This window comes from Diorhabda sublineata, chromosome 4 (genome assembly GCF_026230105.1).
Source record: "Diorhabda sublineata isolate icDioSubl1.1 chromosome 4, icDioSubl1.1, whole genome shotgun sequence".
NCBI classification, from domain to species: Eukaryota; Metazoa; Arthropoda; class Insecta; order Coleoptera; family Chrysomelidae; genus Diorhabda; species Diorhabda sublineata.
Genome location: NC_079477.1, coordinates 22,028,837 through 22,044,938, shown reverse-complemented (window position 1 = coordinate 22,044,938; position 16,102 = coordinate 22,028,837). Strand labels below are relative to the sequence as shown.

Sequence of the window (16,102 nt, the reverse complement as noted above, 5' to 3'; positions counted from 1 at the left end):
TCTATTTTCAGAAATTGATAATCGGTTTCTTAAAAAAAAATAACTTCTGATGATGTCAAAACAATTAAAATCGAATCCCATCCATAGAAATTTTTGTAAAAGAATCGAAAACCATTTTCGAACATCATCGATTCATTTGAGGTAATTAAACGAAATAAAATCGTACACGGTCGTGCTAGATCGTTTTCGCTATTCCTAATGAAATAATTAAACTAATAAAAAAACAACCTCAAATAACATCATTACTGCCTTTATAAATTTTATTTATATTCTGGAGTATTCAATTAAGTTCATATTAATTCTCGAATGTTCCTCGTATTATATTTTCAAACCATTAGGTGAATCCCAACGACAATAAGACACCTCTAATTATTTTAATAGTAACAATATTTTCAAAAAAAATTGTTTGTATGTTACAAATGATTAATTTTTTTGAAAAATTCTTTCATGTATATATAAAAAAGTTTTTTTCGGAATTCTCTTTTCTATTTTTAAATTATTCTTTCTATATCGGTTTTTTGACTATTTTTCTATTTATGTTGATTTTAGTATTACCTCTAGTTTTATCATCTTCTTTTACCTTTTTGTTTAATGATTCGTTAATAATTTTATTTTTCATTTATTTTTTATTTATTATTAAAAACTATTATTATACTATCTAAAATTCTATCAAATTAAATTTAGTGGCCTTTTCTGTTATTTCGTTTCCAAATTCAACAATCAAATCTACTACACTTCTATTATCTCGTAGATATTTTCATCTTATAAAAAAGAAGACCGAAATGACAGGAGTTTTCATTACACGTTCACTTGTCTGATTTGTACACATAACCTAATTGTTAATATCCATTGACGTTTATTTATAACGAATTGTTAAAGAAAAACATCTTTTTGGTAAGAATTTTTTTAAAAAATTAATTTTTACTACGATTTTTATTAGTTTTTTATTATTCGTACTGAATTACGAACCAGTTTTGTACGTTTTATTGTACCTACCAAAGTTTGTAGAATGATTTAATGTGATGGATACGAGTACGTTTTTTTCTATTATTATTTCGAAATGTGTATATAATTTTTTGAGAGAAGTTATTAAAAAATCCATTTTTTTGATATTTTCGTTTAGTGCAATTTTCAAGGAGCAGCACCTTTTTTTTGTATAAAAAGTATTACTAGAGGGTAGAAACTATATTTTCGGTTTAATTTGTATACATTTATAGTACAATAAATTTTTATACAAAATCTCCGTAGTTTTATTTCCCAAATAGAGAAATTATAAAAACTATAAAATCGAAAATAAACAACTACGAGGTGTGGTTGAAAAGTTAGTGTTAGCCACCTTAATCGCCCTGATCTGGCACCGAGCGATTTCAACCTCGTTAAGATCAAATTTGCATTAAAAGTAACAAGATTGGACTCTGTTGTGACGACATCTAATTGAAGTAATGAAGTAAAACTGGTATTTACAGTTACCAGTAAAATTAAAACTTTGACTTTTAGCGATTAGATGTCGCTGTTGCTACATTTCGAATTAAAAAAATGAATAGGAATATCCCCACCGGTTTATGTAAATCCTAATTGTTTTAGAATAATAAAAAATTTCAAATTATAAAAAACATTTAAAAAAACTGAAAATTTCAATTCAACTAGTTAAATGATATGTAAACATTAGCTGATGTAACATTGCGACGTTGCCATATTTCAAAAAATTTCCCTAGGCGAAGTAAAAAAATTGTTTTTGAATTATGAATTGTGTAAGGTATCAGAAAAAATTGAAATATGAAGTAGTATCATTTTTTTTATAATAGAAATAAATTCATTTTTGAAAAATTAATTCTCCTTTATAATAAAAGTAATATAAAATTACTACCGGTTGAATGAATTGAAGTCGCTTTTGAAAAAAATTAATTGCTGTTTTAAATAAAACAAACTAAAAATTTCAAGATTTTTCCAGAATCATAACAAAAATTTTCAATATTAATGTCCCGAGTGCATGTCAAATTGTCGATAATTTAATTTTCTCGAGTGCGCGAATGCGCACGAGAGGAGATTATGAGACAATTTGACATGCACGAGAGGGCATTTTGGCAGACTATTTCCTGAGAAAAATTTAATTTAATATAAACAATAATTGTTCCTTTTCTTAAAATATAAAATTAAAACCAAATGATGTTTATTAATCCTAGACGAAAATTTGGCACTAGTGCAAATTATCGATAATTTGCACTAGTGCAGTATTATCGCTGAAATTTGATCGTTGCTAGGTAAACATAAAATATTACAGCTTTTTGGTTGGTTTAAATTTTTCGAAGGAAATAGTCAAAAGCAATTCTAAAAAATCAAAAATTTTCATTTGGCTACTGTTACATCGATGAAAACTATTGACATAACCTTGCGACGTTGCCGTATATCGAAAAATTTCCCTAAACGAGGTAAAAAATCGTTTTGGCAATATAGGTGCGTTAAGTTTAAAAAAATATATATGATTAAATTAATCTGAATCGACTTTTGAGTTTAATTGCCGGTTTTCATCAAAAATTTCTCGATTATCTCAGAATGATAACAAAAATTTCATTTACTTTCTATTAAATCAACAAAAACTCACAAAACCTTGCCACATATCGAAAAATTTCCTAAAACGAGGTAAAGAAAATAGTTTTCGAAATATGTGTAAAATTAAAAAAAAATAATAATAAATAAAACTCGTTTCTTATTTAATACTTTATTAGACATCACAAATTTTGGTACTATAAAGAAAAAACTGATAAACCTACTACACTATTTAAACGAAAAAAGAAAGAAAAATCCCCGCTTCCCCCCCTAAAAAAAATATAAAAATCAATACAAAGTAATAGTAAACCGTTCCCTGACGCTAACCCCCGGTTTCCTAACCACCAACGCCCTCTCATCCTTACTATACGAAACATCCAATTCCGCTACCCCCAAACTTCCACTCTCAAGTCTAGCTCCTCGTATCCCCTCGGGAGGACCGAGGATAACAACCTTCTCGATCCATTCAGTCGTAGGATAATCGCTTTTATCGACACTAACTCCGCTCAACACTTTCCCATCAAACGAAAAATACACGTACAAATATTCATTTTTCTTATAACCGTAACTTTCCTTATCGTCCACGTAAAGGTATCCACCGGCTTTTCCGTTCGAATCCGAAGCCACGTATAAAGTATAAGGATCGTTGTGTATCACTTTGGACGATCTCCTCGGTCTGTCCTTCCTCGATATTATCCTACCTCCGCGGTAGAAAGCCAAATTTTTATCCAACGACACCGGTATATTGTGATTACCAGTACCGCGGTATAATTTGTAGTCTTCTATGTCGTACCACAATTCCGAATCGCCTCCTGGGAGATAAACGTTCACGTTGGAGACACCGGCTTCGGTTATAGCTTTGGCTAGTACAGAATCTCCTACTAGGAGTTCGTCGTCGATGTCTAGGACGTTTTCATCTTCTGGGTAATGGTAGAACAATGGTCTAATCACCGGTTCGCCGGTGGTTTCGTGTTGCCAAAAAACCGTGTACCATAAAGGTAAATGGGCGTATCTTAGTCTGTAAATAATAAAGTCAAATTATATATACAGCGATCAAATTTATTGTAATTAATAATAATTGACAAAATCGGGTTTATAAAATAAATGGAGCGTCTGCTATGTACTTCAATATATGAGATTACCTTAATCCCAAAGTGGGAATTAAAATTTTTTAATTTATGATACGAAACACAACCGATATATCAGAAAAAAAAATGTTTGGTAATTTTAGGATACAGCCTTCCGTTAAACTTGGCCTTGAAATATGTCATTCCGAGCCTTTCAACTCAAAAAAATATAAAGATAGAAAAATCGCTTGTTAATTTCATTTTTTGTTTGTTGTACTATAGCGGAAAAGTGAACTGATTAACTTCTGTTGTTATTTTTTAAACCGTAACAAAAAGGGGCTGATTAATTTCACATTTTTGTATAACATATAAACTAGCCGATTAATTTCATCTATAATTTGTTATACTTCAGCCGAAATGGAGTCAATTGATTGAAATTTTTGTTTTTTATACTAAAACGAAAAATGAGAAGCCTCCATAGAACTTGAACCAATCTATTTCTCACTGAATAAAACAGAAAACTTCTCCAGAAACTTAAATGGGGCTCCAAAATCCGTTTTAAGCCTTTCCCCAAAAACTATGACCATAAGTGCATCGATATAATCCTTCCTGGGACTCCAAAATCCGTTTTAGTCATCCTTCAGTAATAATGTCATAACCCTAAATACATGAATATGAGCCTTAATAGGACTAGAACCATTCAGTTCCTCAACAGAAACTCAAATGGGGCTCTAAAATCCGTTTTAGACAGTTCCTCAGCATCAATGGTCCTAAATACATGAATAAGATCCTTAATTGGATTGAAATCAATCTATTCCTCACTAATTATAATAGAAAAATACCCCAGACAACCAAAATGGGGCCCTTTAATCCATTTTAGATCATACATAGCTATAGGTAAAAACAACCTACACTAAAGGTCATAGTTGCTGGAAACGTTATTGGAAACTTAGCAGGGAATATATAATTCATTTTATAGCATTTCTCACAAGCTATGGCTTTAATACATAGATAATATCCTTAAATGGGATTCTATAGTCCATTTTAGACCTTTCTAAGTAACTATGACCTTTATTACATCGATATAAGCCTTAATTGGACTGAAATTAATCTATTCCTCCCTGATTATAATAGAAAGCTACCCTAGACAACCAAAATGGGGCTCTATAGTCCATTTTAGACCTTTCGAAGACACCATGACTTCAGGTACATCGATATGAACTTTCGCTGAACACTGTTCCTCTTCAGAAACTTAAAAAGGACTCCAAAATTCGTTTTAAACCTTTTCTCAGAAGCTATGACCCTAAATACATGGATATGAGCCTTAATAGGACTAGCAGCAATCTAAATAAACCAAGAATGGACTCTATAGTCCATTTTAGACCTTTCAAAGTAACTATGACCTTTATTACATCGATATAAGCCTTACATGGACTGAAATGGACTGTTTCTCACTGATAAAAATAGAAAACAACCAGACAACCAAAATAGGACTCTATAGTCCATTTTAGACCTTTCTAAGACTTCAGATACATCGATATGAACCTTCGGTGAACACTTTTCCTCATCTGATAACTTAAATGGGCCTCTATAATCCATTTTAGACCATTTTTGAGAAAGTATGACCTTAATTACATCGATGCGGGTAAAAACAACCCACACTTTCTCACTAGAGGCACTATCACTTAAATAAACCCTTCAAGACATTAAAAATAGATAAAAGGAACTAATGACTAGCAATTTTGTAGGGAAAAGTGTGAAAAATCATACAAAATTTATTTTTAACACAACAGGTAATTGTATAAGGATTTCTATTATTGATAAAATCGGAATTAATGTCCCCAAACCAGTTTCGATGATTCTGATCTACATGAAAAACCGTTTTCACCCTAATTTTAGCAAAAGGGGGGATATAATGTTCCCAATACAACCCAATTCAAATCTATGTACCACCAAATTAATTAAAATACATATTAACACGTTAACTGCCGAAGCAATTTTATATAACATTAAAAAATCAAAAATTTTATTACCAAAAATTCCCCGGGGTTAATTTTCTATATAAATAGGACTAACCTCAAAGCATTCCTGATCCTATTTTTGACGTCATCCGAATATAAAAACGGTTCCCTTCTCCTAGTATCGATATGAGCGTGCGCCCTATAAAAAGGTAACCAAACAGCACCCTGATACCACCTCTGCAATAATTCTGCATCGGGATTATTAAAGAAACCCCCTATATCAGCCCCGCAGAAACTGATACCCCCCAAAGCCTCCGAAAGACACATCGGATAACTGATAGCTAAATGAGACCAATCTGCAGTGTTATCCCCTGTCCACATGGCGGTATAACGTTGAGAACCTGCGAAATGACCCCTGGTAAGGATAAAAGGACGACGGTTAGGACTACGTTGGATAAGTCCTAAGAACGTAGCTACTGTCTGTAATAACAAAAAAAATTATTATTCCCATTTATTTAATGTTATAATTTAACTTACGTGTGATAAAGCGTATTCGTTATGTACATCCCTGTGTTCCCAACCACCGTGGTGGATGCAATCTTTGGGCATGGTTATTTCTGGACCGTTAAAAACTGAAGGTTCGTTCATATCGTTCCATATATTGACGTCGTGGGTGGTACCTTTGAAATTTTCCAAGGAATATAAATTTTTGTAGTATTCAACTGTTTCCGGTTTATAAAAATCTAAATAGCTACTAGATCCAGGCCAACACCAACCCTCGTATACCGCACCGTCTTTATTATTCACATAATAACCGTTCGATATTGATTCTTCGTGTACGAAATACCCTGTATATAATAATAAATGTTTATAGGTTATGTTAGGTATTTGGAATGAGTTTTGGAAATTTTTTATTAATAAAATTACGAATTGTACATCATATTTTACGTACTAAGTCCGGTCCTGTCGTTTGAATAATGAGATTCTCTTGGCGATGTAAACAAACGACAGGACCGCACTAGCATATTCGTTTATATATCGAAAACACTCAATTTATTTATACGTTTAGTATATTTTATAATTTCTTAGAACTTTTTGATAGTTTTTGACTGTTTTTATGAAAAAAAAAATTTAATAAAAGCAGACGTAAAATAAAGTCGAATTAATTAAATTCAACTTGGTTTGTTTATTCATTTTTTTAAATATAGTCGATTGCGACATTTCGTATTAAGACGATGTAATTTTATGATAGATTCGTTGATTTTTTTTGAAATCAGCTTTTAAAACTAAAAATAAACTAATTTAAAAATTGTTTATAAAATAACGAATTCTACAACATATTTTTACGTACTAAGTCCGGTCCTGTCGTTTGTTTTCATTCCCGAATAATGAGATTCTTTTGGCGACGTAAACAAAGGACAGGACCGGACTAGCACATTCGTTTATATATCGAAAATACTCAATTTATTTATACGTTTAATATATTTTATAATTTCTTAGACCTTTTTGATAATTTTGTTAAGGATCGGAATAATTCGAAATGTCAAATTTTTGACTGTTTTTTTTTTAAATAAAAAGCAAACCTAAAATGAATTACCTGATTCTCTTTTTATATGGGGATCTATGATGACTATCAATTTTCTACCGGTTGCTGTTAGATTATTGATCATGGTTTCGGGATGGGGGAATTTGATGGGGTCCCATGTGAAATATTTTTTCGAATTGGTGTATTCGATGTCTAACCACATTGTGTCTATTGGCATATCGTTGGCATCGAAATTTTGAACCACCTGAGTACAATAAATAATCAATTTTCATTAGAAATATTTGAAAATAAATTTTTTTTCACAAAAAATGTAGTAAAAACTATTAATCTGGCAACAATGTAAAAACAAAATACTGTATCTGAATTTTGTATTGATTTTTTTTAATTATAAAATCAGTAATTCACTTTTCGTTCGTTAAAGTCAATTCAATGAGACACTTTCCAGGACAATACCACCCCTAACATCCACATTTTAAAATAAAAGTTTCATCATGTCAATAAAATTTCATCGAATGAGTTAGAATTATTAATTTAGCAACAATATCGAAACAAAACTGGATAGTTGGAGATGTTAAATTGGTTTTCTTGAACCCTGCAGTGGAGAATCGTCATTTTTCCTCATTTACGAGGAGGATTAAACCCTTGAAACACATTCAAAGACAACATAGGCCCTAATATGGACTATTTTCAAGAAACTTGATATAAAAGTTTGTATCAAAATCATATTCTGACTATGAAGTCTCATCGATGGAGCTAAAACCATTCTGTTCCTTACCGAAACCCTTACGAGAAACTCCAAAATCTATTTTAAACCGTTACTAGGTAATAATGATCCTAAATATATGGATATGGACCTTAATAGGTCTAGAATCATTCTGTTCCTCAACAGATACTTAAATGGGGCTCCAAAATTCGTTTTAGACCTTTCCTCAGCAATAATGACTGTAAATGTATAGATATAAGCCAAAAGGGGCTCTATAATCAGTTTTAGCCCGTTGTAGCAGCCGATGAATCGATTTTCTTGTATTCTACAGTGAGGAATCCAAATTTTTTTCCATTTTTCTTTATTTATTGAGAGCATTTACCCTTCGAGTGACTTTCCGGAACAACCCAACACATTTTTCAACAAACTACACATAATATAAAATGAAATATGTACCATTATCATATTAAGACAATAAAAGTCCTTTTTATAATTTTGTTTTATTAGTTATCAAAACTTTTTTGAGTCATTGAGCTCCTATTAGATCCTCCGTCTCCATCTACAATGATTAAACCACCTTTTAGGTCAGCCGGCGAGTTTATTTTGAGCCTTTGGTCCGATTGGGGTTCTAAGAATGGTCTCTTCCTAATGTTAATGTCTCTTGAACAAATTAGTTTTGATACTCCACTTTAAAGATCGATGGACCTATTGGCTGGATTTCAGGATATCAAAGTTTCCTCAAACACTGTATATGTATACGAAAAGATATTGTGCCCTATTTTTTTTAATTTCTAGAGCCAACAATTCATATTTTATGATTTTTTCTTCGTCAATTAAAAGTATCGAGCTCCTGACACACTCCATGGTAAGTCTTCACCAATCTTTCATTTATGGGAAACATGAAGCTACTGAGACGTGTTTCATGATAATCCAGCAGCAAATATTGAAGTTGTTCAACAAACTACACTCAATTTATCACAAGATTGAATTAAACATTTGTTTTAGTCACTTTGCGGCAATAAAAATCCACCAGATGAGTCAAAATCATCAATTTGGTAACACTATTGAAAACTGTTGAAATTGAATTGATTTTCTTGAATTGTAGAGTCACTATTTCACATTTTTTCTCTTGTCTTTATTAAAGGAGAGCCTCAAAGACAATATTCATTAAAAGACTTATTCTGGGACATCCCAACACCAAATATGAATATTTTTTCCCTTGTCTTCATTGAAGTAGAGCCTCAAGGTCCTGAGACACATTTCAGGACAACTCGACACTAAATATTCACATTTTCTTCATTAATAGAAAGCTTCAAGCTCGTGAGACACATTATGGGACATCTCAACACCAAATATTCACATTTTCTTGATTAAAGGAGAGCCTCTAGCTCTTGATGCACATTCCAGGGTATCTCAACACCAAATATTCACATTTTTTTTATTTTCTCCATAAATTGGAAGCTTCATGGTCCTGAGACACATTCCAGGATAATTAAACACCAAACACTCACATTTTTCTAACAAAATAAACTAAAATCATGACATCATAAATTGAAGTACGTACCGTAGTGACATCATCTTCATCATTATAATTCCATCGGCTCTGATGGGAAGCTAAAGTATAATACTGAGGTAACGGATGAACCCCAGTCAAAGAGGCGTACTGCTTTACTGCATCTTTAGGTGTCGGTCCCATTAGGACAAATAAATCAACAATACCGCTTTCACTCATAAAATGTACATCAACATTATTATCATTCGAAGAACCTAAATTAAATCATCAAATATACAATTAAATAAATTAAATTCATTATAATGATTCACCTGAAACTAAGTTTACTATTGAAGCGACTAAGCCGTCTTTACTGTTATTCACATCTACCCAAGTTTCCGCAGCGTTATGCCAGAAGATTCCCAAGGTTCTTTTAGTGGAATGGGCGTAAACTACGGGAATCGCCCCGTATAGAGCCATAGTGGAATCCAATTCGTACTCAAATACGTCTAAATTATATAATCGGTACGGATCGGTTCCACCGGGACGGGTTGTTTTTAAAGGTAAGCTGAAAGTATTGAAATTACGATTATTTCATTATAAAAAATTGTATCTTACCGATCGGCGTGTTCTGGTAGACCGTAAACTCTTAAAGCTCCCGGAAAACTGACATCTACACCGACGGCTGAAGGTCCTTTCGGTTTACTATCATGATGACTTTTGAAATTTTCCTCCCACGATCCAGGATCTTCAACTATTTCTCCACCATCTTCAGCCTAAAAGGAAATATTTATATATAAAAAAAATATTTAAATTGGTTACTTACCTGTTCTTGTTTCTTTCTGTAATGTTCGAATGAGAATAAACCTCTTCCGTTGATAACACTGATAAGATCGTCATTTTCGAAAAAATCAATTTTAAAAGGTCTAGCATGTATTTTAACTTTATTTCTATTATATCCCACAGATACAAAATCTTTATTTCGTTCGATAAGTTTCAATCTATACAAAAAAAACATTTTTTTAACACAAAATAAAGTATGAAAAGCTAAAAACTTACTTGGCTACTTGTAGTTCTCCATTTAAAGCAAATTGTGGCCTAAACCTTGGATATAAAGGGGAAGCTTCGTCGACTTGGACTCGAAAAATGTTTCCATTAATAGCTGTTAATGAAAACTTGAAAAGCACACCAGCTTCGGTGTTTAATAATTTTGCTTCAACCGAGTCGTCTGTAATTTCTAATTGATCCAAATCTAATTCGTATTTACTTTCCCCTGGTTTTACACCTCGCAAACGTCTAAAATATATTTATATTAATTATTATTTAGAATTTGTACGATGTAATTGAATACGAACCTACAAAAACTGCTTTGATCACAAGTTTTAAAATTACTCTTATCTACTGCAAAAACTAAAAGCGTAATTGAGAGTATTACGTAAATATGCCTAAAAATTAATAAAAAATATATTTTAATACATAAATTAGGTTATAAATATAAGAAATTACTTACCACCAAAGATACGCCATGTTGGCAAACCGGCTATTTGTTTTTTAAACAAAAAATGTAAAACTAGTTTTTTTTCAGTTACTTGAAATTTTTTTAAAAACTACTATTGATTTGGTTTGAAAACCTGTTGAATTTATTATGACTGCATTTCTTATAATGAAGAATAATTTTTTTTACTTATCAAAATTAACCTCAAATAACATGTCAAAAAAGATATGACATTTATTGGAGAACCAATTAAAAAACGCCACCAACGCAATCATATTTTTGACAAGTTTTGATTATTCACTTAAAAATGTATATTTGACAAAAAATCCTGTAAAATTGACACGCTAATTTTATATAAAAATATTCATATATATATATACGAATTAATAAGTTAAATAAACACATCTATAATATATCACTTCCATAAACATTTTTTACTTCTTCAAATATTACAATTTATTGTTATGAAAATTTTAAATCAATTAATCTATATAATATAGTATAATAGTAATTTTCTTAATTTTATTTTAGATAAAAGTGATAAAATACGCACAAAAATTAGTTTCACATTTTCGCGCGATGCGTTCCACTATTTCTAATTCATATTTACAGTTAACTATTCGAGAATTATATTAGAGCTTCAGCTTTTAAAACATAGGTGGCAGCATAACACAGTTAATTAGAATTTGGTTTTAATTTTTTTGTTAATACGGTAAAAAGGAAACAGGTTTATATTAATTGCATTTCTAATAATGAAAAATAATTTTTTTAATACTTATCAAAGTTGACGTCAAATAATTTGTCAACAAAAATATGTCATTCATTTGAGAACCAATTAAAAAATACCACACAGCGCATTTAAATTTGGAAATTTTGAAAATTATATATTCGAATAACTCACATCTATAATGTATCTCTTTCATAAACAATTACAAAAACATTATTTATTTATTCAAATATTATGTATGTATGTATGTATTATATGATTATTAGGTATTTAGAAAATTTCAAAATCAATTAATTTATATAAAATAATCATTGACTTACTTTTCTTTTATAAACAAGTGATAACATACACAAAAAAATCAGTTTCGGTTTTTCGCCTGTTCCCCCTCACTATTTCATATTTACAGTTGACTATTCGATAATTTTATTATAACTTCAGCGTTTGAAATATAGATGGCAGCACAAAACAATTTAATAAAACTCAGTTATAATTAATTTCTTAATTAATAAGATAAAAATGTAAAAACAAATTAAAACTAATTATTTAGTTAATACAATATACGTGAAAATAAGTAAGCCTAAAAATCGTTCTTGAAAACACCTGGCCGACCTCTTGCACTTATTTATCTACAATTTTCACGTCTAGGAAATTGTGTAACACTTCCCATTGTTTCAAAATATTACCGAGACCTATTTAAATCATATTTTTTTAAAGTGATCGCACAATTTGTAAGCGCGAACAATTGAATTATTTTTTTTTCATCGTCAATAACCATCAAGGCAAACGGAATTATTACTAATTTTTTTATTTTTCTGTTAACAAATTATAAAATTTCACCAAGAAAATAAACCTTACATATTAAAGCTTGTTGGATATGTTGCCAATATAATTTAACATACATTCTCAAAGTAGCGCCATCTTAAGGTATGACATCAACTAAATAAATTTCTCTATCCGTTTATAATTTATCTATGGAATATATTAGATTCAATGTTTTTAGATAGCACAAAAATGTTTTGTTATGATAGTAATTATCAATAATCGTAAAAAAATATATTTATTAGTACTCATAGTAAATACGGTCCTGTAAGAAATTATGTATTAATAAAAACACATTCGTCTTATACGAACGATTGATATTATCCTTGAGAATCCACAATGGATTCTTTTATTGTTTTGCTACATCTTCAATTTGACCTTATGAAATTTATCAAACTTGTAGGTTGGTATGTATACACCGACTCATCATCAGATAACTATTCTTGGTCAGGTATTTCTTTAGGTGATTTCATCTTTCATTTGCATTTTGTTCTTTTATTGAATACGTTTCGAAATTGACAATTTTGATATTACGTATTAAGATATCAGTCACGATATAGAAAAAAAAAGAAATTTCTTTTATTTGTAAAGTTTAATTAAGAATAATTTGACTAGTTTGAATTTATATAATATAAAAAACTAAGTTAATAAAAACATCTACTCTACATTTGACGTATACGTTGTTGCCAGTTTTTTAAAGTTATGGTGGATAGAATTATAAACTGCTTAAATGTATGTTATGAATTATAAAATGAATAGTTTTTTATACACCGAGAAACATGAAGGTGACAAACATTTATAGTTTTTGTTATACAAGGTCAATCAACAATATTGAGTATTCCAAACGCTGAATATTCATATCTTCCACCTCCACAACGGATTGTTTAAAATAAATATAAATTATCTTTCTTTTTTTATAATTTCTTTTTTAAATAGTTATATGTAAATTACATAACGGTATAATTATGTATTAACAAATATTTTTAATGTATAATCATCACTGTAAACGGTTGTTATGTAATTATATAATATATTAAATAATTAACGATATTTAATCAGTTTTCTATTTATAAATTTGTGATTCAAGGAATTTTCTAACAACGTGACAACGCCTTTTACCCTATCGACAGAGGTCATTGCATAGAACAATAAAAATCGGAACAATGAACTGACGCGTTCGTTTGGCGTCTAATCATTTACACTTATTTAACTAAAACTAACAAATTAATATGAAATAAAATAATAAAATGGTAGAATATTTTATATTAATAAAATACTTAGTGCATCGCTTGGAATTTTGAAATTGCAGTCACGATCGTACTATTAAAACAATAGATCTATTCATTTGTTATTTCACAGGTTGTTTGGAAATCAGGTGAAAAAAAATACAGTACAAACAATTTAATACGAGGGTTGCTACTTAAGTTTTCAGGTATATAAATATTTATAATTGGATAATATGGATTTATTGTTTTACAAAATATTCTCCATTGAGAACAATAGATTTTTGCATGCGTTTGAATCAATTCCGATTGAGGTACCTCCAAAACATGTGATAGTGCAGTTTATGCAGAGCATCGATGTTTTCTGACACAACGATAGAATTTGACATACTCACGTCGGTGTTGCCATATCTGAAAACTTAAGTAGTACCCTCGTACCAAAGGAAGAAATGTGATTTTTATTAACCAATAAACCATTTGAAATAGTTTTAATCATTAAATCACTATTTTCAATATACCTAATATTAATAGCCCTTTCGAAATTAATTATCTAATAATTAGTAAAAATTAAAACGGAAATTGTAAAATTCAAACTTGTTGATTAGTTAATAAATCTAAATGTGATAATAAGTTAATATATTTCAACCACAGTTATCTGCTTAGTTGAAATAATTCATCAAAATCCCCGTTCAATTATTTTTCTTTTAGTCCATTGTGAAGTTGATCGATTATTATAATTTCACTGTTACATGATCATTACATTAATTTTCTAAACAACACGACATTCTATTACAAAAGAACAGGAAGTTAAAACAATTTAGCGAGATGTAACTAATATAAATTGCAAATCTAATGAAACTTTTGTATCACCCTGTATATAAAATTAATTAATACCGTCTATAGATATAATAGAGTGAATGACCTTGAAAATGACAAATGAATCAAATATGGTGGACAAGCGTGAAGTTTACTATGAAATAAATTAAATATTATAAAGTTTTTATTATATAATTTGTCATTTTTAGCAAATAGTAATGAAAAAATAACTATTTTTTTTGTATTAAATCTCTTTCGTACGACCTTTATTTCAATTTACCTTAAGCTAATGTTCCATTTTAAAGTTTAGAGTTCGTTATGAAATTTTCTCATGACAATAGGTTAAAAGGTCGAAACGAGTCGAGAAAGAGAAAGTGAAGATGACACACGAATATAGTGAATTATTCAAATAGCAAATAAATGAAAATAAACTGCCGGCTAACCCACTTACCGTAGGTATAGTGAAAGAAGAAGAATTCCGCGCAAAAAATGCATGATATTATTGCGGCTAGATTTAGGTATGTCGTAACCACAATAATGGCGACGACAGATTTTATCTTATATGAATTTCATTAAATAATTTCGAGGTGAAATCTCATATTACTTTCATTTAACAAACAAACTCGACATTGTTGATTAAAATATGTAATTAATCCCACAATAAATATTCAATGATTATAAGTTGGTTGCTCAATTTTTTTTAATGAGTCCGGTGTTGCATTATTCAACTACCTGTATTAGACGGGATATGAGATGTTAGTTAAATAAAAACAATTATTGATGATAGTTTATTTTAATTTAATTGAAAATTATCACATTATTACATTATTTTTCATTTGATATACGAACTAGTATTACAACTCAATTGCTTCTAGTTATAAATTTTGAATTAGTGGCAACAGTGTTTGTAAGGCGGATGATTCATCAATTCGATTTAAATATTTGTCTGTTGGCGATATATAGATTCACGATAGGGAAAAAATTGTGTGAAAAAAACGGAACAAAGTAACTTTTACTCGTTTTTTTTTTATCTTACACAATTAAACAGTCATGAGAACGTATTAATTTTTCTGTTTTCAACACATATATAGAATAATTAAAGTGCAATATCAATAGCATTAGTTATTATCTAGAGAAATTGTTAACTGATTACGAACCAGGCCATTATATCTTCTCACATCACACTGTCATTTTATTAAATCTCGATTTCTATAATCGATACTACTCTAAGAATCGATTCTCTTAAACATAAATGTAACCATAAAAAATAAACAATATATTTAATACCATTTTGTATTATTTATACAACAGTAATGTAATTATTACAAAATAATAAAATGCTATAAAATTAACAAGAGGATTTAAAATATAAGATAATAAAATGACCATGAATTTTCTTTTGTCTTTAAGTGGAACTGGGTATATGAGAAACAAAAACGATGTCATAACATATTTCGTTGTCTATTTCGAAATTTATTTAATAGAACACATTATTTGCGGCTACTCTGTATATATCTATAAATTTAAACCAATTATTTAATTATGAACGAATTAAATCACAATCGCCTAAAGAGAGATCGTTATTCATACAACTAGATAAATATAGGTAAATAACTGATGATTAATATTACCAAATGTTACTACATATAGCGTGAGAACCATTTTATGCATCAGTGACTTATTATAAAATTGGATGTGGATCTTAC

General features: G+C 29.7%; 1 protein-coding gene across 1 annotated transcript; it reads right to left on the bottom strand.

Moving 5' to 3' along the window:
* Positions 1 to 2,703: 2,703 nt before the first annotated feature.
* Positions 2,704 to 11,377, bottom strand: LOC130442621 (neutral alpha-glucosidase AB). The gene is made up of 11 exons (XM_056776903.1): positions 10,827 to 11,377; positions 10,672 to 10,761; positions 10,376 to 10,612; positions 10,143 to 10,317; positions 9,935 to 10,092; positions 9,649 to 9,884; positions 9,389 to 9,591; positions 7,173 to 7,365; positions 6,113 to 6,423; positions 5,691 to 6,055; positions 2,704 to 3,565 (listed from the first exon to the last, which is right to left on the bottom strand). Exons 1-11 carry the CDS (start codon positions 10,841 to 10,843, stop codon positions 2,836 to 2,838), a joined length of 2,715 nt encoding a protein of 904 aa, XP_056632881.1. The 5' UTR covers positions 10,844 to 11,377; the 3' UTR covers positions 2,704 to 2,835.
* Between the last annotated feature and the right edge of the window lie 4,725 nt (positions 11,378 to 16,102).